The 24,193-nt window shown below is 41.9% G+C and overlaps 1 protein-coding gene across 7 annotated transcripts in view; it reads right to left on the reverse strand.

The window, feature by feature from the left end:
• Positions 1-1,893: 1,893 nt before the first annotated feature.
• Positions 1,894-24,193, reverse strand: part of TRPM6 (transient receptor potential cation channel subfamily M member 6) — a 204,504-nt gene continuing 182,204 nt past the window's right edge. For all 7 annotated transcript variants that reach the window (XM_045042481.1, XM_045042483.1, XM_045042484.1 and 4 more), the window contains 8 exons: positions 22,226-22,276; positions 20,699-20,764; positions 18,423-18,709; positions 18,049-18,131; positions 17,075-17,280; positions 9,914-9,965; positions 5,371-5,477; positions 1,894-2,769 (listed from right to left, as the gene is read on the reverse strand). In XM_045042481.1, coding sequence (XP_044898416.1) covers positions 2,636-2,769; positions 5,371-5,477; positions 9,914-9,965; positions 17,075-17,280; positions 18,049-18,131; positions 18,423-18,709; positions 20,699-20,764; positions 22,226-22,276 — 986 coding nt within the window. In that variant the 3' untranslated portion in view covers positions 1,894-2,635. The remainder of the gene's footprint in view (positions 2,770-5,370; positions 5,478-9,913; positions 9,966-17,074; positions 17,281-18,048; positions 18,132-18,422; positions 18,710-20,698; positions 20,765-22,225; positions 22,277-24,193) is intronic.

Here is a 24,193-nt window from a genome sequence, read left to right on the forward strand (position 1 = left end):
ATCTAAAACAGTAACAAACAACCACCACCAAGAAAATACAATTGTGTTTTAAACATTCAGTGAATGGTTGTTTAGGAAGTCTTAGTCACCCAGAACTTGTTTTGCAAAGCCACAGAAAATAGTAACAGGGTGAGGAACACCCAAAACTATATCTGATCTCATTCCCCCAGAGCATTCAGAGGCTTTAAGATGTCATGGGCAGAAGTCACTCCAGGAACACACAGCCTCGCTGAAAGGAAAACATGTCCATAGGGTACCTGCAGGAAGGATTCCTGGGAACCTGGCTGCCTCTCCGATCCCCTGATTCAGATCCCATCTGTGACATGGGCTTTGTGCTCCTGTGAGAATTGGGCAGTTCATTTTTCCTCAGTGGTTCCTAAAACCAGCCCTAGCCAGGTCTTCTTGCTTTCCCCAATTCTCTTATACAAGTCAGACCTACACCCACTGTCAGATGAAACATGGGACACATCACTGCCTCCAATATTCCCCCCAGGAGTCTTTTTGTTTTTGTTTTTTAGTATTAACCACAAATCCCAACTTGGTACCAAAGGGGAAACAAAAAACAAAACAGAGAGAAACATGACACATAAAGCTTTTTAAGGGTGAAGAAATGCTCTGTTCACTGCATCCTCGTCACTCACACAGTACAGAGAAGGCACTTAGTAAATATCTGTTGAATAAAACTGACCGAATGAATGAATGAATATCCACCCTTCTGTGATCATGAATCGCTCAAAAGTCATGACTGTCACATCGGTATTTGCATGCAAGCAGTCCTACAGTGATCTTTGCCCAGCATTTCATCTTTTTAAGATATTATTCTGGTGATTTTTCTGAAAAAAAAAAAAAGGAAGAGAAGGGAAGGGAAGGGAAGGGAAGGGAAGGGAAGGGAAGGGAAGGGAAGGGAAGGGAAGGGAAGGGAAGGGAAGGGAAGAAAACGAGAGAGGAGGGGAGGGGAGGGAAGGGAAGAGCATAACAGAAATTTGAAATCAAAAGGCATTTGTTTTCAAGTTCCATTCCAGATAACAAATATTTGACCAATCAATTAATGCCTGCCTCTTTCCACAGTTGAACACAGCACTGAGGTACTCGTAGATCCCTTACTGATTTTCAGAATAGGGTAAAGCAGGTAAGCTCTGAAAAAAGCGTGAATATTTTATCCCCATTGACAATCAAGAAACCACCCAATCTCCTGCTCACCGCCCCTCTCAAGACCAGAGTAAAATGGATAGAAATTAGTCCTTTGCAAGCCACACAAGAATCGTGTGTTGTGTCTACAACCCTTGGCAACCTGAATGTGTAGCTCTCCAGCCCTGAATGCCTGGGCAACTTTTCCCCTGAAGCATAACCTAGAAATGCAGGCATGTCAGTTAAAAAGCAAACCAGCTAATGTAAGGGCTAGAGATAAAGAGGAGTTGACATTTTCCAAACTCTCCATTCCCTCCTTGTGTAAAAAGCTCATGCTAGTTCTAAGGTGGGGTGACCCCGATCAGTACAACAGAGTGATGGCTGATCCCCCAAAGGTTCTGTGCAGTGCAGTGTCCTGGCAGCCCTCCTTTGAGCCTCTGAAACTGATACCATGTTCTCGGGCCATACTTTAAATGTACACTATGGTCCTCTATAAGCCACCAGCACTCTGCACTGGGACGAAGCAAACACCTTCGAAGTGCGTTTTGAGTCAGAAACATCATCTTTCCCCCGAGGACCTGATGGAGTAACTTAGCCCGTAATATTATATACGAAGCTTTGGAAAAGGGAGTCATGTTTTAGAGGTTGGCTTAGCCAACTCTAACTGACGGTACTCCTGAGCTTAAGGGAAGGGAAAATATTTCTTGGCAATTTCTACTTCTACATATCCCTGTTCCCCTTTAAAAAAAAAAATGAAGAAGGATGCAGGAGCATTTGTTTTATTTGTTTTAGATTTCCCTTTTCCTTTCTTTCAGAGGAAACTGAAGTGTCCAGGCATCGTGTGATTCACTGACAAAACCTCAGCCCCATCTAGACTTCACCAGGATCCTAACTTTTTTAACCGGTGAGACTGCGCGGGAGTGTGCTCCAGTCTATGCAAATACACCCATTCCACCGTTTTCCTTGTGGTTGCTCTTTAAAGCCCTATGCTTCAGGAAAGGAGAGAGGAGAAGTCAAATGCCTTTTTAATGTGCGTGTCCCTACAGAAACACAACGTGTGGGTGAGGTAATGAATCGCGGTGGGGGCTAGAGTCGGCATACACAGTGCAGCGAGGAAATAAATTAAATTCATCTCCCTGGTCCTTCAGTGCCCACCGTCCTGCTCCAAGGGTTCTAAGCAACCGGCTAAAGCAATGAGGTATGAAGGAGCAGCATCCCCAGGGGCTCGTCCGAGTGTCTTCCTTCCCAACTACAGGAGGATGAACACGTGCAAAGCACTGCACACACAGGGCAGCATCCGGGGGAGCCCAGCCATCTACACCAATGAGGTCTTGAGGCAGGACAACACTTGAGGCTCGGAAGGCACGTCTCAAGGAGGGCCGCAGGGTAAGGCCGTCCTGACAGAGGCTCCAGTGTCATGGATGTCACTCCGGTCGGTCTTTGTTCCCACAGAGTCCACCGAAGGGAGGGCAAGTACTGGTGTCCTCTTGCCTCTCCTTCCCCTTTTTCACAGTCGTGTGAGGTCTTCTGGAGAATTCCCACCCCCTTCCCTCGCCGGAGGCCCCTCGGCTGGTTCTATTTTGGTATCAAGTCCAAAAGTGGAATTTAGCCTTCCAGGGGAATAGTCATTTCTTTTTAAATCTGCAAGGAAAGCAATTAAGACAGTTATAGGGGGACCCTCGAGAAGGTAGTGTTCACACGGATGAATTGAACTTCAGGTCTGGCCACGTGCTCAGAAAGGACCCTGCCTCCTCAGGTCACAGATACGTGAAACTCACACCCTCCACCATGTCCAAACCACCCCCGCACCCGCCGTGTCTACGTGTCAGTCTAACTCCCCAGTGCTGTCGTAGGTTTGCGTTCACTGGGGCAAGTGAAGAAAGATTTGGTTGCTGGATTCAATATGCAGCACCCTAGAAGGCACGGCCTGGATGGAGTTAAGCGAGGCCAACCTGGAAACAGGGCATTTTCGCTGCTGAATGGTGTGCAGGACCAGGGAGTTCAGCCAAAAAGGTAGACTCGAGATTTCAGTGCTCGGTGTTCTACGACAAAGCTGTCTGTAGGTTTGATGCTGCCTGGGAAGGCTTCATCCAGTTACTGGATCCTATGCTCCCTAGAGCCTCCTTCTTCCATTTGAAAAAGAAATTATTGGGGCGCCTGGGTGGCTCAGTTGGTAAAGCATCCGACTTCGGCTCAGGTCATGATCTCACGGTGTGTGAGTTTGAGCCCCGCGTCGAGCTCTGTGCTGACAGCTCGGAGGAGCCTGGAGCCTGCTTCCGATTCTGGGTCTCCCTCTCTCTCTGCCCCTCCCCCACTCATGCTCTGTCTCAAAAATAAACATTAAAAAAAAAAAGAAAAGGAAATTATCAAAAGAAAGCACTGATAGGAGTGTAATCTCTAGGGAGAAGCTTATGGAGGAGGGTGGGCTTTTGGTGTTTATGTAGCATTTACTGCTATATTGATTAAGAATAACCTTAAATATGTATTCCTTACTTTCCTTTTTAATGTTATATGGGATTATCTGGACATAAAATGAATATATATTTTAGTTTATTGATAACCAGCACTTATGGAACATATGCGTATATTACTTCGATCCTCACATCAATTTTATGAGCTATGTGCTATTATACTCAGTTTGTGGATGAGAAAATCAAGGCCCAAGGTCACATAGCTAGTAAAAAGCATTACTGGGATATGAGCTCAACCTATCTGGCTCTGAATTCTATGCTCTTACATACTATCTTAAATTACTTTTCCTTTAAAAAAAAAAAAAAGTAAATCATAATCAAGGCCAAAGAAAAATCACCTGTAATTCTATTGTCCTAACTAAGACTTTTTTATACTCATATTACCAAATGTCTGAATACATGAGGGTACTCCTTATTTCCACTGAAAAGTGTTAACTAAGGTTTTGAAAGAAAACAAATATTAAGCCTAGAATTGGAAGAATTACTGAATGACTCAAAACCCACCATGGTGGGTTTAAAAAAAAAACAATCTCAACCTTAATCATGCAGAAGAGCCAACTGGACTCAAGGACAGAAGCAGTGAGTTATGTCTCTGGTCTCCTGTTCTCTTAGCCAATCAGATGCAGTCCCTGTGTCTGCCAGAGAGAGGAGGCCACTGGGGAGCGTGGCCACCATGCTGTGAACTGATCTCTTTGCTCAAGTCTGCCGTGTGGCTGTGAGACAGAATCCCGAGCAGCTACAAGATGAGAGTGAGAGCCCCCCTCCCTGCTGTTCCAGTCTGATCTCTCCCCCCACCCAACCATCCATCACCTCTGGCTGCCAGGCTATTTCCCACTGGAACTAGAAGCCTGATCCCAATCCCAGTCTTCTGCCATGCCATGCCATGCCATGCTTACACAAGCTTCTCAACCTCCTACCTCTATCTCCCACGAGATTACAAGTTGCCCTTCTTTGTTGTAAATTGACACCTACTCCACCCTAAGCTACGACGGATGATGATGATCTTTTACCAATTTCCAATTCAGGGCATGCTCACTTATTCTAAGGCAGGAAGGACTACTCCGCTTAAAATATGTGAGATGCCAGTCTAAGGACAAGTTTGGTATGACCTAAGGAAAAGAGGGAACAAGCTGAGACAGACATGAAGCATCCCTTCTGAGATCAAAGAAAAGAATTCGACAGAGTAGGACTGCCAGTCTGGAGGACACAGACCTCCTGCTGCTTGCTTTTCTGTTAAGAATATTTTTCTATGGAGACTATGTCAGTTTTGGACAAAGTGTGCCATATTATCAAATCAAATTTTTAAAAATACACATTGCAATATATGTTTAACGTGGCCGGTTTTTGTAGTGAAAAGCACTGTTTTAATTGACAGCTGTTGTTTCCCTAGATACTCCACGGTCCCGAGCGTCCGATGGGTAAATAAGGATTGAAATCCTGTGGACACCACACAGGACTCAAAGAGGGAGGGGTTGGGGGAGACCTGCCTCAGTTCAATTTTACCCCAATTAAGTTGGTAAACCTTTCCCCTTGGAGAGACTGTGACAAGTATTGGGCCCAATGTTGTTTTATCACATTTTGGCAGAACCTGAAGTAAATCCCTGTCCTTTTAATCCCTTCAGAGACTTGAAAAATTTGCAGTCAGAAAGTCAGGACTCGACTGTGAATGAGATAAAAATGTGATTGAGATTTTTGACTCCATCCCAGGTTACAAAGGATGTTGTTCTAGGAGAGATTTACTAAGAGAGAAATAGAATTGTTCGGAGCATACCCGGGAGTTTGAGCTTCCGGCAGCAGGAGTTGCAACGATGTTTTGCAATGAAGTTTCTAATTGCATCTTCCCCTAAATTGGCTGGTCCAAACACCATTCCTCTTGATCTAGAGGAAATATCAGAATATCAATGAGATCACAGTGAAGGAAAAGGGCTCAGCTAGGATTCTCTGAGATACCGAACAGTATCCCGTAGTAACCCAGTAAACTTGAAGGAGCCCACAAAGAATAGAGCACTTTGGGGAAGCAACAATGTTAGGTTTGCAAATTTAAAATTCAAATGCACTTAAATCTTTGTACCCAACTCCAAGACCTACTGTGAAACTCATTTCAACGCTAATCTGATAGAAGAAGAGTGAACTTTCTATGTACCGCATTAAAACAAAATACAGTGACACCCTTTTTTAATGCCTATGGGGTGAGAGTGAGTGACTTTCGTGACCAAATGTTCTACTCAAATACTCGAAAGGTGAGGTACAAAGTAAAATAAACGTACTATGGGAACACACCTTCTGAAAAGATCCATAAACATTGTTTCAAACCCAAATGCTTTTCTGAAAATAATTGATACCCTCAAAAATAAATGCCTGACAAGACCCTACTTCCAGCACTCACGGCGCTTCGGACAGATGGATTTTATCCTGCAAACTGCTATCGCTGGGCTCTTTGTGGAAAGACAAGACCACGGGGAGGCATTGACTTTGTGGAAGTGAACTACGTATGCTAATTGTAGGTGACAAAATTACAGACAGAACCAGCGTAGATGAGGCACCTTCTGAATACTCCATAAAGCAGTTCCCTGGCAGATTCCAGCCTCAAAGTTTGTCCATGATAAGGTCACAGACAACGATTTCTTTAGGCGGATGCTCTGCACACCGTGAAACAGAGTACACCAGGAGCACATCCAAAGCAACTTTAGGGAAGCTAACACTTTAATGACATGCAGAGTGGAAACGGCACATTTTAAAATCTGAACTCAATTACCACTCTTAAATGCCACGTCTTAAGGAAAAAAGAAAAGCAAACTATCACAAAAGGAAACAATAAACTCCGCTTCTAAGGAATGTGGTTTTTCAAAAAGGGACGTGGTGTAAAAAAACTTTTTTTTCCATCTGAGTATTGAAACATTTATCTCAATTTCCACTTCCTTTTGGCAGAACAACAGTAGCTGCTCTGAAGATGTGCCAAGCTCAGAATGAGGGCTGATGTCAGTTTGATCTCAGATTGCCTCGTTGCTCTGAGGCTGGGAGGTGGAGGAAATCTCTTGGGAAGACAACGTGAACAGACACCCAGGATTCACTTTCCTGGTCACTCGATCGCCCTCACAAAGTGCGGCTCTGGTGGTATTTACCCGGCTGCGTAAGCTACCTCTAGTTAACTATTCCTCTTTCTCAGTACATCTGGTGAAATCAAATGTGGGAGAAAAAAAAAAGAAAAAGTAGAATCGCTCGATATTTTGTACCAAATCTCTTACGATGCCAATAGAGTGAAAAATGAAAGTGTTATTTCAGTCATTCCTCGTATATTCTGTCAAGCGGGACCCTGTTGGGAATACTTCATTCTTGGATTCCTTACTGCCATTCCTTTCCTCCCAGTAAAGCAGAACTCACCCCCGCCCACTTAGGGATGTAACATTGATTCTCAGATAAAAGCTTTAAGCTAAACAATTTCCCTCAATGAGCTTTGTGAAAGTTAACGCAAAAGAATCAAAGTTACTCTAAAATGCCTGTATGAGGGGTCTGGCCACTCCCTGTACAGAGGAGAGGGGAAGGGGGTTGTAGAAACATTCACATGCATCTATTGCATGTACAATCCTACCGCATGCCGACAGCCTTGAGGTCTTGGCAAAGTTTAAAAACAGCAACAACAACAACAAACTGTTTTCCAGATCTTTCACAGCCCAGCAAAAGCAAGTGGTAGTTTGGTTCCACAAGTGAGAGAATGCCAATTAGCACCATGTACACACAGATTTAGTAAAGAACATCTAATGACCACCATCGTCATTTCGGACTTGTCAAATGCCCCAAGCCATCAAGGCAGTGAGTAGAAAACAATCCTTAACTGCCAATGACTGAGGCAGCCTCCAGCGAGGCTTGGTGACCCCAGGAAGCACACCAAGTGGCCAGACAGGCTTCGGAGGAGAAGCCCCCTGACTGTGCCCTCACATGCGCAAGTCTGGCGAGAGAGCAGAGACAAGAAGCACTATAGATTAGAGTAGAAGCTGTAACACAAAAAATCTTCTCCTTTGGTAGGGGTTTTCTCCTTTCATTGGCCCCTCATCCTCGTAGGCAAGTTAAGCGTCTTCACCAGGCTTTAGCTTTCTCATTTGGGAACGGGAAGGAGGACGCCTACTTCCAAGGTTGTTGTGAAGGGCAAAGCAAGCGTCACGTGAAGGCACTTGCTTCAACAGGCACTTCTCAAACTTCCAGTTCCACCAAATCGCCTGCAGATCTTGTCAAAGTTCAGACTCTGATTCGGTAGCTCTAGGGAGGGTCGTGAGGGTTTGCATGTCTGACCACCTCCCAGGTGCTGCTGTCACTGGGCTGTGGCAGGTTGGTCACACAAGGCGCTCAAAAACGTGTGCCTCGTTGAACCAATTACACGCGACCTGCCACCACTGTGAGAAAATAGTTACCTTCACCAGGAAAACCCACTGCACCCAAAATGAGGTAACCCCACCAAACCAGGCAGGCTACAGTGACACCATCCGATCAGTTTCCAAAGTTCCTACCTTCAAGTCATAAACAATAGAGTCTGCCGTAAGACAAGAGGTCCCTACCCTTGGTTGCCCAGCAAAATCACATAGGTGACTCCTCAAAAAATACAAACATCAGGACTCCATCCCCATAAATTTTGATTTGATACTCATTCTGAGAAGCATTTTTTTTTATTTTATTTTTTTTAGTTTCCTAGGTGACCTTAATAGAAACCGAGACCCCCTGGCCTACAGAATGCAATTAAATACTCAACTGTCAAGTGGGATAATATAAGCTTCTTAAATTCTAGAAGTTGGAAATATTCAGGTCACTTTAAATGACATACATATCAAGGTCAAAAATGTAATAGATGATGAAGTATACATAAACTTGGTTCATTCTTTATGCAAAAAGTTTTTCACTGCAAACTTATCAAGGAAGTACTATGTATAGTACAAGGTCCGTACTCTAAACCCTTGGGCACATGGTGCTATGGAAGAAATAATATCCTAAAATAATATCTGCTAAAATAAAAAATAATAAAGCCTTTATCTGTACCCTAAAGGTTACAATATGCATTCTATGCTCAAATATCATAGAAACTGTATGCATAGGAGCATTATGGATGACCTTTATCTTCTCTAACTCACCTAGTCCAAAGAAATAGCTAAAACACTTTTAGATGAACCTCTTGGCATAGATGCCTACACATGAGAATATATTTAGAGTAAATAGTTGAGGGGGAAAAATAGCGCATTAAAGCAACGAATGTTTACAATATGAGTGTTATGGGAGAGAGGTAAGAATTTCAGGTGTTATTGTATGAAGACTGACCACATAGATCATTTCATATCTATTTTCTACAACCCAGGGGCCAAGTACAGACATTTAGGACAACTGAGAGGTCAAGCTACCATATGCTAGCAGTTCTCAAAGTGTCGTCTCCAGGCCAGCAGCATCAGAATCGTCTGGAAACTTGTTACCTTATTTGACCTCACCCCAAACCCACTGAATCACAACCAGCTCTCCTGGTGATTGATTGTGAGGGAAGCTCATGTTTGGGAAGCACTGTTGTCGGCCATTTTGATCAGTCCTTAACCATTTTGATCAAAGTCCCTTTGATCACCTTTAACAGAAGAATAAAACCTCAGACCCTCCGCTGCCAAACTTTCCCCAAAGCCTACTTCCAGGACCAAATGCCCATGGGAATTCAAAGGACAGGCAGATGACTCATTCTTCTGTGGAATTTAAACTGCATCCCTGAATTTAGTCAGACAGTCTGATGCTTCATATTTAAGCCCTGTTTTCTTGGCCTCTTGTAGATTTGCTGTGACTGAATAGCACACTCGATGCCTTTCAATTTATAGGCATGTGATCGAAGACGTGAGATGCAGTGACTCCAATGAGAAGACAACAACGAAATCTTTGCTTCTCCTATGACACTAACTGTTTTCGTGTCAAAGCCTATAGAAGCTGAACCTACCCATATTTCTCTTTTGTTTGGGCCACCAGAAAACTCAGAGTTAAATTTGCAGCGGTTACGGCATTGGTCTTTATATTTTCCATTTATGTGTATTAACTCCAAATTTCATCTTATTTCCATATGTTCTTTTTGTTCCCATTTCCTAAGTTCTGCATTAAAAAAAAATCTTATGGTATTAGACAGAGGTAGATATAGATAGATATATATCCAATACAGATATCCAGCTTCTATGAAAACATAAGCTGCTTCAAAATCTTTCTAGGAGCTAGGCAAGAAATATAAATGTTTAAAAATTATTTTGATAAAACCATGTACAATGTGTTAAGTGCGATTTTCAAAATGAGAACATCATAAATTAACTTACTGTTTGTCTTCAGGTTTTATAACAGATGGATCAGTCAAATTTTCCCCAACACCTCCAAAGAAAAAAGAAAATGCATTTAGCAAATGGGGATTTCACTTCCTCAGAAACTCAAGAAAACAATAACCAGAATCTTAATTTCTTTCTTTAAACTTGCATTCACCCTGTAGTAAGTTCAACATTATGTGAATTAAATGTACCGGAAAAACTGTCCAGGTGGGCTTGAAAATTTTAGTAAATTCACTGTCTCCCGCAACGCCCTCTGTTATGCTATTATAAACTTTGAGGCCACAAATGAATGTCTTAGCGGTGTGTTCACAGTTACTGATGGTGGTATCCATCATTCATTTACCATTTGTCTATAGTAGACATTCTAATGATATTTTCTCTAATTCTCAGCTACCATAAAGGGAAAGCATGAGCACCCTCACAGCCTCATTTTGCCAATAAGTACATTGATGTTCGAGACGATGAAGCAATTTGTCAGAGTCTGCACAGTTCACGAGTGATGATGACAGGATTCGAATTGAGCTAAAGCCTGTGTCCCTCACATGAGGCCACGGTCTCTGTAAGTGGAGTCCGTCAGTGCTCGGCAGGGCACCAGGTGCTGTGTGGTTCTGCAGATACAACCACTGCTCCATCAAAGGCACCCGTTAAATGCTATATACGCAGCATTTATATCCAGTAGAATATACATGCTCCCAAATTCTTGATCTGGATGTTGGTTACACATATGTCTCGGTTGTGAAAATTCCTTGAAAGATATGCTTATGTCGTGTGCACTTTTCTGAAATGGTTTTCTTCAGTAAAATTTACTTTTTAAAAAACTGACACCAAAGCATAAAAGGATAGCGTAAGTGTAATTTCGTGCTAACACTGATCAAAACGGCAACTGACACTCAGAGTGACTCTGTTACAAAATGGGTGAGGGGGCGCCTGGGTGGCTCAGATGGTTAAGTGTCCAACTTCGGCTCAGGTCGTGATCTCGTGGTTCATGGGTTCAAGCCCCATGTCGGGCTCTGCTGACAGCCCGGAGCCTGGAACCTGCTTCAGATTCTGTGCCTCCCTCTCTCTCTACCCCTCCCCCGCTCACACTCTGTGTCTCTCTCTCTCTCTCTCAAAATAATAAACATTAAAAAAATTTTTTAAAGGGTGAGGGAGATGTTTCTGATGGTAGTAATATTTGCCATGCTGGGTATGTTTTGCCATATGTTAAATCTTTCACAAGAAAATGTAACCCTTATAGTTTATAGGTCTTTCCTCCAAGAAACTGACTTCCTTAGGAAAATAACCTGTTTTTGGAGTTTCCAAGCATTTTTGTGTCAGGACCCTCTTTGCCAGACTGGGGAAACAAAACAGATCCCCTTCTCAGAATAACGTTTTAAAATGCATAATTTAAATACATAAGATTACAGAGGAAACCAATGATACTGAAATACAGTCATCAAAATATCTGTTTAAATTATACTGCAATACATGTGCTTCTTTATTAACACTTTAAATAACAGAATCTAGTGCAAGTCTATAACTACCGTAACATCAAGTAATACATAGTATAACAGTGTTTTGAGATATCTGCCAACATCATAAAGTGCTATGTTAATGTCGGTAATTGCGATTGCAAACAGTCATGGGTACTCCTAATACCACTGTGGTTTGTGGTCTCCATTATAATCAAAGAAAATGCTGAATTTCAGTTGTAGGTTAGTGAAAATAATAGTGTAATTTGTTGTCTCATCAAAGTTCACAGACCCTCTGAATTTTCTTTAAGAGCCTCTGGCTTAGAATCTCTTTGTACACTGATTTTGTACAGGGAAAGTAACAGTAAGGCTGAAACTCAGGCTCAAGGGGAAGTGTGTAAAATGTGATTTGCTCGGTCTTTGTTCTTTTTAAAGAAAAAGTCACAGGAAACTCTTTATACCTTTTCTTATTATAGATACAAGAACGAACAGCCTGGAGAGGCCCTGCTTTTCTAATGACGTAGTACATCAACAGAACAACAGACAGAAAGTGCGAATACCATCAGCAGAGACTAAAGGCTACAGATCCTTTTCATGTTTAAGCTCAGACCTAACTTTAAGCCTGAACCTTTCTAGCAATGACGAAAGCTTTAGGCTGATGGCTGAGGAAACTGTAAATTTAAGCTGCAAATATGCAGAGGACTTACAGAGGTCATATAGATGGGAGAAAAGGAGGTTTGTAGGGGAGAAAACGTCTTATCAAAATCACATCGGCTCCCGTTTACTTTAAACCTTGTTGCATGTTAGATAGGCAGGACTCAAAGGGATTGGGTCCCACTCATGGGCTCTGCCGTCTTCTAGTTGTGTGACCTGAACACCTTCTCTAATCTCTCTGAATCTCAATGTTCTCATCTGAAAGTGTGCGGAATAATGGGCCTCATCTTATACACTTACTGAGGATTCAGTAAACTATTGTATACAAGCTGCTTAGCAAAGTGACCCAGAGAAAGCTAAAACATGCCAACTGCTATTTTTATTATCTTTTTTTCTATCAAGACCTCTTGTGAAGTAAAACTGTATTTTCTTACCACTGGTAAAATCATGTTCTGATGATCTCATTTACCTAATGAATAAATCCCACAAGGAGAATGAGAGTGGAATTTCCACAAACCTTTATAACCCTAAATCCAGTCTGATGATTCAAAGTGTAGCTACTAAATACATACTTTGGGGCCTTCCAATGGCAGAAGGAACGTTCTAGTGAGTGAGAAAATATGGAAGAAAACTAGCCATTTCAACGTCCAAAAATCCCAATCGCACATGTTTACCGAACTTTAATAGGGTAAATGCCCATGTGCACGTAGTACGCAGCATGGCCTTGTGAGAAACCCAGACACGTACATTCTGATCCCAACCACGTTGGGATACATTGGTGAGCTTCTACATCTTGGAAATAAGTTACCTTCTTTATAACAGCAGGATTCATTATGGCAGTGCTAATGCAAATGCTTACTCTGGAAAGTGCTTTGCTGAATATAAAAACCTATACTTCCAAAGTTCTTTGAAAAATATAATGAGCTTTAAAAAAAGAATGCTCTAGACCACTGTAATTTGAAGTATCATTGTTTTTCATTGCCATTGCTGGGGATTAAATGTTGGATTTCACATCTAATGATGATGAGGCAGGCCTTCGTATTTAGGATTTTTAAATGGAAAGAAACTGGAAAACTACAGTATAATTGCAAGTGATCAGAAATTGGTAAAGCCTTGGGCCACCTGGGTGGCTCAGTTGGCTGGCCGTCTGACTCTGGCTCAGGACATGATCTCACAGCTCATGAGTTGGAGCTCCACATTGGGCTCACTGCTATCAAACCTATCAGCACAGAGCCAGCTTCAGATCCTCTGTCTCCCTCTCTCTTTCCCTCCTCTGCTTGCACTCTCCCAAAAATAAATAAATATTAGAAAGAAGGAAAGAAAGAAGGAAAGAAGGAAAGAAGGAAAGAAAGAAAGAAAGAAAGAAAGAAAGAAAGAAAGAAAGAAATAAAAAGAAATTGGTCAAGCCTTTCCTTAGAGTTCAGCATCCAAGCCCAGTGTGGCAACTCCTGGGTTAGTGACTGGCACTCCTTTGGAAGAAAGTAGAAAAGAGAAGAGAAAAAGAAAAAGAAAAACTGCCAGAGTGTTCCTCATTCCTTCTTTCTCCCAAAGCAATAGGGAGCCACAGCAAGCTGATGACAATTCACTTCCATTTAAAAAAATGTTTTTATGTTTATTTATTTTTGAAACAGAGAGAAACAGAGCATGAGTGGGGAAGGGGCAGAGAGAGAGGGAGACACAGAACCCGAAGCAGACTCCAGGCTCTGAGCTGTCAGCTCGAGCCCACCAATCATGAGATCATGACCTGAGCCGAAGTCAGACACTTAACCAACTGAGCCACCCAGACGCCCTGATTCGCTTCCATTTTAAAAAGCCAAATAGAGGGGCACCTGGGTGGCGCAGTCGGTTAAGCGTCCGACTTCAGCCAGGTCACGATCTCGCGGTCCGTGAGTTCGAGCCCCACGTCAGGCTCTGGGCTGATGGCTCAGAGCCTGGAGCCTGTTTCCGATTCTGTGTCTCCCTCTCTCTCTGCCCCTCCCCCGTTCATGCTCTGTCTCTCTCTGTCCCAAAAATGAAATAAACGTTGAAAAAAAAATTTTTTTTTTAAATAAAAAATAAAAAAATAAAAAGCTAAACAGAGATTTGGAGTGCCTGGGTAGCTCAGTCGGTTAAGCGTCCGAATCTTGATTTTCGGCTCAGGTCATGATCTCACGGCTGGTGAGTCATTGGGCTCCATGCTAACAGCACAGAGCCTGCTTGGGATTCTCTGTCTCTGCACACACACTCACGCATACACTCTCTATCAAAAAAAACAAAAAAACAAACAAAAAAAAAAAAAAACATAAGTAAGAAATAAATAAATAAACAAATAAATATAAAGAGTCACACAGAGATTACTACTAACAACAATAAATGACATTACTGAGGACTCACTATGTGTCAAGAACTTGCCTCATTTCAGCTCCTTAACATAAGGGGTTAACAATGAGTTAAGTGCATAATATTATCTCTCCCGTTACAAATGAGGAAAGTGGGACTCAAGGTGGCTGCCCCCTGGTCACACAGCTAATTCATGGTGAAGCCAGGAGTCAGACCCTAACACTGTCGACCTAGGGCTCTTTCTCCAAACTGCTGCCAGTAGGTCTCTCAATCTCCACCCACTCCGAACCCATCTGAACAAGGTACCATCATCTCTCCAAAGACTACAATACTAACCAATCAAATACAAAACTGAACCAAAAACCATTTAGGTATTGTAAGAATACATATATTCTCCCCATTTCTCCTTTCCAACTTGGTGTGGATTAAATATCGTAATGCATGAAGTCTTTACCCAAGTGCCTGACGGAAAATGAATACTTAATAGATATCAGCTGCTGGTAGTAGTAATGTAACTGCTTATAGTGACTATTATAGGACTCATATTCTTCCATAAATTCAGGCCTCCCCAACTGACCAAAACTCTCCAATAAGTATCTCAATTTCTTCATGCTTGTTCTATGATGTCCACTCTCCTCTTCTTTGAAGGTCAGTGTTTTGACATCGTTTATTTGGAGTGGCCTAGTTCTGCAATTCACATAATTGCCCAGTAAAAGAATAAAGTTAATTCCATTTCCCCCCCAAGACTATCAACACAGCATTTGTTCTGTTTAATGTCACTTTGGATTACTTAGAGACATAAAAATCCCCAAACATAAACATCATTAAAGAAAAACCTATTCAAGTGGAATGCAAAACACACTAAAGAGTCATCATTAATTCCTTAAAGTTTTTCTTTGGTTGTTTTTTTTTTTTGTTGTTTGTTTGTTTTTGTTTTTTCTTTTTAAACAACTCCACCCAAAACTCAAAGCAGAGACACTCAAATACAGATGAAAACAATCAACCTCTCTTCAACATGAGCTACAAAAGCAGATGCCTTGGGCACCAGCATGCTGAGTTTACATGGATCACGTACTTGCTGGTTTAAAAGCTGAATCATGTTGACTGTTTTAACTTTTGTTTATATTGCTTCCTAAAATATTGTGTTTGAGGGTTAGAAATATAACTCAACTCTGCAAACAGTACAGATCTGAAAAGACAGCAGGACTTATGTGTACTTTAAAAAGTCTATACACATCCTTGAGCACATGGTACAAATTTCAATCAAAATGTATTGGATGTTGCTCACGATGCCTCGGGATTATTTATCTTGACTGTGCCCAGCCTCCAAGCCTGGCTTCCGGTGAAGAATCCCAGGATTGGAGAGGTGGGGAAGTCAGAGAGCACAAGGGATAAGCCCAATCTGTTTAAATGAACCATAACATGGTTATGTCCTCTGAAACTTGTAAAGAAACAAAAGACAGTACCATGAGAAGAAAAGAACATAGATGGTCAAAACAGCTTCAGTCTGCATCCTGGCTCCCTCTTTAGGAGCTGTGCAACTTTGTGCAAGTTATTTAAACTTTTTGGGCCTATCAGGTCATGATCTCACGGTTCGTGAGTTCAAGCCCCACGTCAGGCTCTGCGATGGCAGCACAGAGCCTGCTTGGGATTCTCTCTCCTTCTCTGTGCCCTTCCCCACTCATGCTGTCTCTAACTCTCTCAAAATAAATAAGTAAAAACTTAACATTTATAAACCTCCTGGGCCTAAATTCCCCATAATATCTACCTCGAGGTGCTGCTTCTAGGATTAAGTCAGATAACTTCTATGAAATTTCCTGGACTAAATCCCCTATTTAAAACCAAAGCCCCAGTGAGTGAGCCCAAGGACTAAACTTTGACCTTAATACATATTTTGTTCTATGTCTCCAAGGAAAGCCTGCTGGAAATACTCAGTTTTGTGCTGCAGGATTTTAAGTCACACGGGAGGTTGACAGTGGAGAGACTCGCTGATCAGAGGCTTCCATTAAATATGAGTGTACTGTGTCACCTCTCTCAGACTGAGTTTGCACTTTCATGAACTGTCATATCAAGGTACACAGCAAAGAGAACAAGGGAAACTATAAACTACTAAAGCATTGAGCTCAAAATCATGAAAAATGCCCCCAGAAATTACTTTCCTGTGTGTATAAACACACGTCTAAGTGCTGTTATGAATGTTAAGTCCCAGCCATAAAGCATTAAAACTAGAAAATCTGGTACAAAATTCATTCCCCGTTGAGATCAAAGTTTCAGACGTACTTAAATTTTAGGCAGCTAATCACCAGCCTATATTTTTCTCTGGAGCTAAATGGGAAGCAACATAGTAGGGGCTCATGATCACCACTGTCCAAAGTCTCTGAAATAAATGGTCCTACCTCCCTTCAAAGCCAGGTAGGGCAACTCAATACATTGTCCATCCCGGTTCTTGCAAGATTTCTTGGGACACCTGCCTGGTTTCTCACCCTTTGCACAGTTTCACAAATAATAAATACACTCAGAAAATTGATATCATCTTTCAGTGTTCAAATCAAGGGGAAGAAAGCATACACTATCAGGGAATGTCTCCACTGAAAGACCTTAACTGTGGCTTTGAGCAAAGAAAGAGCCAGGGTCAAATGTAGCTGACAACGACATGCAGAAAGGATCCCTGGTCAATGGTTCCTGAACTGTGCCTCATGCTTGTTTTATCAAGTCCTCGGCGATCAATCACCTTGCAGATCTAAAACCAGCAGCTCTCCCCGGGTATACTCATAGGTCCAGTGAGAGAAAGCCAACAACAGCTCCTCCAAGGTGTTGCTGGGGGCAATTTCATCCCCATTGTTATTGTTGTACTTCCGGAACTCTCCCGTCATATACTTCTCAATGGTCAACCACTGGTTAGCCGAATGGCAGTAGATTAAGAAAACTTCCAGAAACCTGTGAGGGGGAAAAGGAGGCCAGTGAGTCCCCACAAGGCAGCAAAGGTGAAACTCACGTTACCAGACAGTCAGCAGCAGGGAAGACTGTCTAACTCTCGCTCGAGGCAGCTTCCATGAACATGCCTTGGCCTTTCTGTGGCAGGGACAGAATGCAAAGATGGAGAGATTTTCCCATGCCGACAGACCTCTCTTCTCTTTGAGGAAACCTTCCAAATCCCTTATGAGTACTGGACTCAACTTTTTTTTTTTTTTTTGCCATGCTCTATAGAGGTCCTTATAAACGAAACAATAAAACTTGACCATAATCCCCAGCACCGAATTATGATCCGTCTCGCTAACGCAAGCGTCTTGAGACACTCAAGCAAAAGTAACAAGATTTCATTCTCATAAAGTTCCCTAATTTCTCTAAGATATTAGGGGAAGAAACTGCTTAAAATAGAAAGGTTTTTCTTCCATAATATTCCCGGACCTTAGTAACGACATCTAGGGTCTCCCTGTTTCATGTAACTGAGAAGTTAGTCATGGTCTCTGCCTGAACTTCTGTCTTCCACTCACATAACTTCAATGTTTAAGCCAAGATATTCCTGGGACACCTAACTTTCTTTTTACCAGTCTCTGGGACTGTAGAAGGAATAACCCAAAAAGAAGATTGTGGAGAACTACCCTGTGGGTCTGGCATTTCTCATGACTAACAGGGCTCAGAAGAAATTGAGAGAAGTTCTTATTTAAAATGAAGGACTGGGGCGCCCTTATTCCCTATACTCACCTTGGTGTGTAGGGAATGGTTTGTGGTTTCACTTGGTTGAAAGTATAGATAAGCTTTTGAGCAGCTCTTTGTTGTTGAATTTCCTACAAAATTGGGAGCATTGACAAAAATATTAGTTTGCTATCATATGCATGCTGATCAATGATCACAGAAACACTCAAGGCCTCCCCAGTGTGATTTTTAGCCTCATTCGGCTCCGACCGCACTCTATTCCAAAAGGAAAAGCTCTACAAAACAAAAATAATGAAATGCCACCACTTCCAGAACAGAACTTCCAGGCTGTCCTCTGGGTTGAGGATAACGGTCTCCAATCAGGATGTAGCCAGAACGCCACTCTTTGACCTATCCAGCTGGGCTCTGGGTCTCAGACTTACCCTGAGGCAAAGATGAAGCACAGTACTCTCCTGGAAGATTCTGTGCCATGACTGCACAACCTCAGGTAGAAAGGACTTCACGATGAAAACCTGCCCTGGCCGGAGAACATCATCCTCGGACCAGGTGCTGACGACCCTCATGGCTTTGCGGAGCCCGCCGCCCATCTCCTCTCGGGACAGCACCTGGATCATGGCGGCTCTCCCTCGCTGGGACCAAGAAGACATGCTTTTCCCAAGATTCAAAGGGGAACTCTCCTCCAGCCTGTAGACAGTTACCTCTTCTCCTGCTACAAAAAGAAGTACAGGTGAGAAGGTCAATGGTAGCTCGTGTCTGACAGGGACGGCGTCCCAAATAACAACTCAGAATTCATTCCGTTTCCCAATGAACAGAAGAGAATGGGAATTTCACCTCTGCAGGAACAAGGACAGAACAGAAGCATGGATTTTGGCCACATTATTGTCTCATAAAGGGCAGGGGTAGAGAGAGGGAGGGAGGAGGAAGGGACAAAGCATCAGCTGATATATAAGAATTAAATTGTTCTTATTATAAACTATAACCAGACAAAACGAAAATCAAAGCAGCAGAGCTACGCTTCTTTTGTTAAATACAAATACTTCCAAAGAGATAGTTTAATCCTGTGTTTTCATTACCATCCCCTTTAAAGCCTTATTAGATTTTTTTCCCTAATTCCCCCTTCCATGACATTTTAATACTAAAAATACAGTGTGTATGTACATGTACTGATACATGCATGTACTGTACGTCTGTGTGTGTGTTTGTGTGTGTGTGTGTATATATATATATATATATGTATATATATATATAATGGCATGTACATACAATATATACATAGAAATATACATACATATACACATATATATACAGATATATACAGATATAGAGATAGAGATACCTGTGCTTTATACATAAAAAGAAGTTTCTGCTCCCTTAGGGGTGATGTTACCCCCGCTGAGAACTCATGGTTTAAACACAGCTAGAGTTAGCACCAAGGTCATATCCCAGAGCCTCCCCCTCCTTCCTTTGTGCCCTTAGACAAGTTCCTGAAAGCCTCACTTTCCTCAGCAGTAAAATGAAGGTGAAAATAATGCTCACCTCACTGGGTGGCTGTAAAGATTAAATATGTTAACTTCCCTAACGTGAACTAGAACCTCAGATGCCAACTCAAGCCCACTTAATAGATTTTAGACACAAAATGCTCTTTATAACTGCTAGATAACTTCCACTTTTAATGGAACCTAATACAGTGTTCCTGTATTACGAGTCCTAGACTCCACCTAATACAGTGTTTAATGCTTCATAACAGAAGGAACATATTCTAGACACAGTTTCTGCCCAACCTGTGTTTGATTTTCTCCTTATACCTCTGCTCTAAATGCCCATTTTGTTTTGTTTTGGTTTGTTGCTAACACGATACTGATTTACCAAGAAAGGAATCTATTTACTCCCTCTTGCATTGGATTGCTTACCAAAAAAATATGTCTAGGTAATTCTTATTCAATACTCAATAAATAATTCGAATACTTATTGTTGGTACCCAGATAAATGCCACTGACGGTCTCTTAAGACTTCTAAATACTTAAATACTTAGAGGATTTAGAGCAGAGCTCCTAAGTTGCAAAACTAGCCATGGAGTCATGAGGAAGGAGAAGGCTTTTGCGTCCCTGATCAGAAGCCACCTGATCTGTCCCCATATGAAGAGAACTAAGACCTAGGACAGAGTTGTTACATTGTCAGCTGGCTGGACAGCAAGACTCGTGGTAGTCCTGGCTTAATGCGAGCTTGTTTTTCCTTACTACTTCAGCCTTTAAAAGTGACATTTACTCTCTGAGCTAAGAGCAATTAGTTTACATGAAACAAAACAAACAAAAAAACAATACACAAAGCATTTCCCTTCAGATGCCTGTTAGTTTTTACCGTATTGACATTTATCTCTTTCTTCTGTGTTTATTACACATGGTCGGATGGTTCTTTTCTCTCCTACTTCCAGCCTTACATCAGTGAATGCCAGGTGCAACATTATTGCTTTTTTCCCAACTGCTGTTCATTATCGGTCCCATCCCTGCAGCATTAGATTTTGACCCTAGATGCTGGCTAGGCAGTTAACAAGAATTTCCATTTTAGGAAATTAGTCTCACTAAACCGCAACCACTAGCAAAGCAAAATCTTCAGCTAAAACGATGCAAAATGGTTTCTGCTTCTCAGATGTTATGCCTCTGCCCTGGCACGGCCTCAAGAAGGTAGAAATGGCACTCACCAAACAGTTGGATTGGTGTAAATGGTATAGTCTGAGAAAGCCTCATTAAATTATTCCTTTCAATGGCTGCAAACAAAAAGAGATTTACTATTTTAAGTATGCGTCAGTGGATTGAATGCACAGCAAGCCTCCCCCACATCAATCTACTCATATAACACAGAAAATGTTCATTTCAAAGACCCCTCACTTTTGCTCTCATCAAAAATATTATCCACAACCCAGTTTTAAAAAGAAACTATGCCTTCAACAGGAAGTATACCCCAGTCTTACGAACTATATGAGATTATATAACATCATCCGAGGTAGGGCTATCACTTCCACTCTCCATACATACATAATCCATACATATGTGGAACTTTCCTTTAGAGAGCATTCTGTGGTCTTCCTTCTCTGGTCGGTCTTTTCCAGAGCAAATCTAATGCACAGTGGACTGTGGGGACATCTACTGTTGACTTTGCACAGTTCACCTTCTTTTCCCAGAGAGAACTGAAGACCAGTTTTAATTAGAAGCAAGTGATCTGCATTTTCCTGTTAAGAGCCGTATCCTAACAGATCAGAGTCAATATGAGTTCCAGCATTCTTCACCAGACTTTCTAGAGTTGACAGCTGGAGTCAAAATATTGGATTATTACTGCTGAGCTGAAAGACCCAGTTATAAGAGCCTAGAATGTGGAGTCTGGAATCCACTGAAACACTATTCACTACAGAGGAGAATTTAGGAAAAGGCAGTCTATTAGTGGACCTTGAACACATGACCTTGATATGATAGTAACGGTAACTGTCACACCAATAAACTCTCACTCATGTGCTGAGCTGTGTAAAAAAGACTGTGTAAAAGGCTTGCCTGTGTATCATCTCATCCAATGCTGACAGCAATGACACGCAGAAGACCAACCAATGGCACAAGTCCAGTTGGTTGTTACATAGCTTTGCATTTCAAAGGGTTTCCCTCTTAATTCTTACTAGCCCTTTGGCAGATTGTTCCTCAGGAAGGGCAAGTACAATTATTCCCACTCTGAAAGAAAGACAACTGAAGCACTGCGAAGCAATGTTGCTTATGAGAGTCAAGACCCTTGACATCTTGTTTAATAACATCCTTGTAAGGTGTCTTTGTTGAACTTACTCAGTGGGGTTGGCATTCATTCAGTGGTTATGTTCACTTGAGAGCCAGGGAGGGTATAAAATCCTCCTTCAAAGAGCTACTTTTAGGCCCCATCCAAAATATGGAGATCTCTGGCTTCGGACTTGTAAGGACTTTTTAAATCTCAAGGTCACCCTTCTCCTTCACCATTTGGAACTTGCAAATACAGACAAAAATGCTTTTTAATTCCATATTCTCTTAAATCCTAACAACTTGTTTTCCCAAGTAAATGGCAAGATAAGAAATCCGAATGCTCTTCTCATGAGAGTGAATAACATCTTGTTGGGAGTCGTATCAATACTTCAAAATTCATCAATACTCCTGTTCACGAGTGCAGAATCACAGACGTTTAGCTCAGTTGACATGTCTAGGTGCACGTGTCCTACCTGAATAATGATGGTGAGGCTCTTGAGGGCTTTTTAAGGAGGCTGAGATTTCTGAAATTGTAGAGAAGATTGGCATTTTAATTACGTGGCTGGTGATAAATACATGCTTATGAATATATTGCCTTCAGAGTTATTATTGAACAGGTTAATCACAATGGCTTCTCAGTCTTTGAGAAAGATGGTCTAATATCCTTTAACCACGTTATTGGGCATGGTATCCTGACAGCTTCCAATCATCAATGTAATATCTCCAAACATGTTTATATAGGGAATTGGAGAAAGACAGGTAATATTAGCCTCAAAGATGTATTTCCTCTGAACCAATTACACCTCTGGGTTGTGGAAGACACTCAGCTGCCCATCACACTTCATGACATCCCCAGAGCACAATTCTCTGAGCTCCCACCAAGACGCAGGGCCCATATAAAGACATTATTAATACCAAGTTATTAGCAGTCCACTTCACTGACCTAAAATGACAACAAACTGATGAAAAGAAATTAAGAGGCATACACCAGAAACAAAGAAGTGGGTGGAGAACACGATGCCAAGGGACTTCTTTGTTGGGAACACCCAAAGCAAGTTTAACTGGTTCCCTTCTACCTTCTCAAGTCCTAAATTACAAGGCTCTAGAGAAATCCTTTGCAACAGTTTTGCCATTTCATAAAATTAAAATTAAACTGGAGAACTTTAGTCTCACGGTGGCAACTTCTTTATACCTAGTAGAGTAAGCAGCATAATGAGCCCAATTTCACAGATCTCTCTGGCTTCTTGTTGCCGGATAAGGAAAGGAACAAAAATCCCTTCCTCTGGGGGTGCTTAGGAAAAAGTAACATCAGCAAAGAAAAGACTTTCTTTCTTTCTCAGTTCACTCAATAATAAAAATTAAAAAGTGTTCAGCTGCCACTACAGGTCATGCTGGGCAACACAGATGTGAATAAGTTATGGCTTCTGCCCTTGAAAAAAGAAACTGTGAAATACTGAGAGCAAAAGACATGTAAACTGTGGTCACAACACGGTTGGCTAAGTAACGTAATAGAGCTGTATACAGAGACTTATGGAACCTTCATAGACAAGCAAGGTGATACTCTTTTTTTTTTTTTTTTTTGAGAGAGAGAGAGAGAGAGAGAGGGGGGGGGAATGCAAGTGGGGGAGAGGGGCAGAGGGAGAGAGAGAGCAAATCATGCTCAGCACGGAGCCCGATACGGGCTTGATCCCACAACTCTGAGACCATGACCTGAGCCCAAATCAGAAGTCAGACACTCAAGCAACTGAGCCACCCAGGAGCTCCTCGATGTGATATTCTTTTTTTGATTTAATTTTTAAATTTATTTTGAGAGGGAGAGAGCACACACGAGTGAGGGAGGGACAGAGAGACAGAGAGACAGAGAGAGAGAGAGAGAGAGAGAGAATCCCAAGCAGGCTCCACACTATCAGCACGGGGTCCTTTGCGGGGCTCGAACTCACAAACCATAAGGCAATGACCTGGGCTGAAACCAAGTCAGACACTTAACCGACTGAGCCACCCAGGCATGCCAATGTGACATTCTTCAAGAGTATGGACATCTGAATCTGAGAAAGCTGAGTTTCAGTTCTGGCTCCACCATTTAAGGAACTGTGGGAAGGAACTGTTCACATTCATTCAAAACATATTTATTCCACACCTACCATGTGCTTGAGAGAGGAGCAGTAAAAACAAAAAAAACAAAAACAAAAACAAAAGAAAAAATAGGTAAAATCTCTGGCTACATTCTAGTAAAAGGAAAATAAATAAACAAGTAAATACATAGTGCATACAGTATTACATATATTCAAGCTATAGGGTTAGAAAGTGTGGGAGACAGGGAGGCTATTATTTTAAGGGTGGTAAAGGCAAGGCCTCTGTGATAAGGTAAAATGTGAGCAGAGACGTGAAGGAAGAGAGGGATAGTCATATGGCAAAACGAAAAATATTCCAGGTAGAGGCGA

The sequence above is a fragment of the Felis catus genome, chromosome D4 (genome assembly GCF_018350175.1).
Source record: "Felis catus isolate Fca126 chromosome D4, F.catus_Fca126_mat1.0, whole genome shotgun sequence".
Taxonomy (NCBI): Eukaryota; Metazoa; Chordata; class Mammalia; order Carnivora; family Felidae; genus Felis; species Felis catus.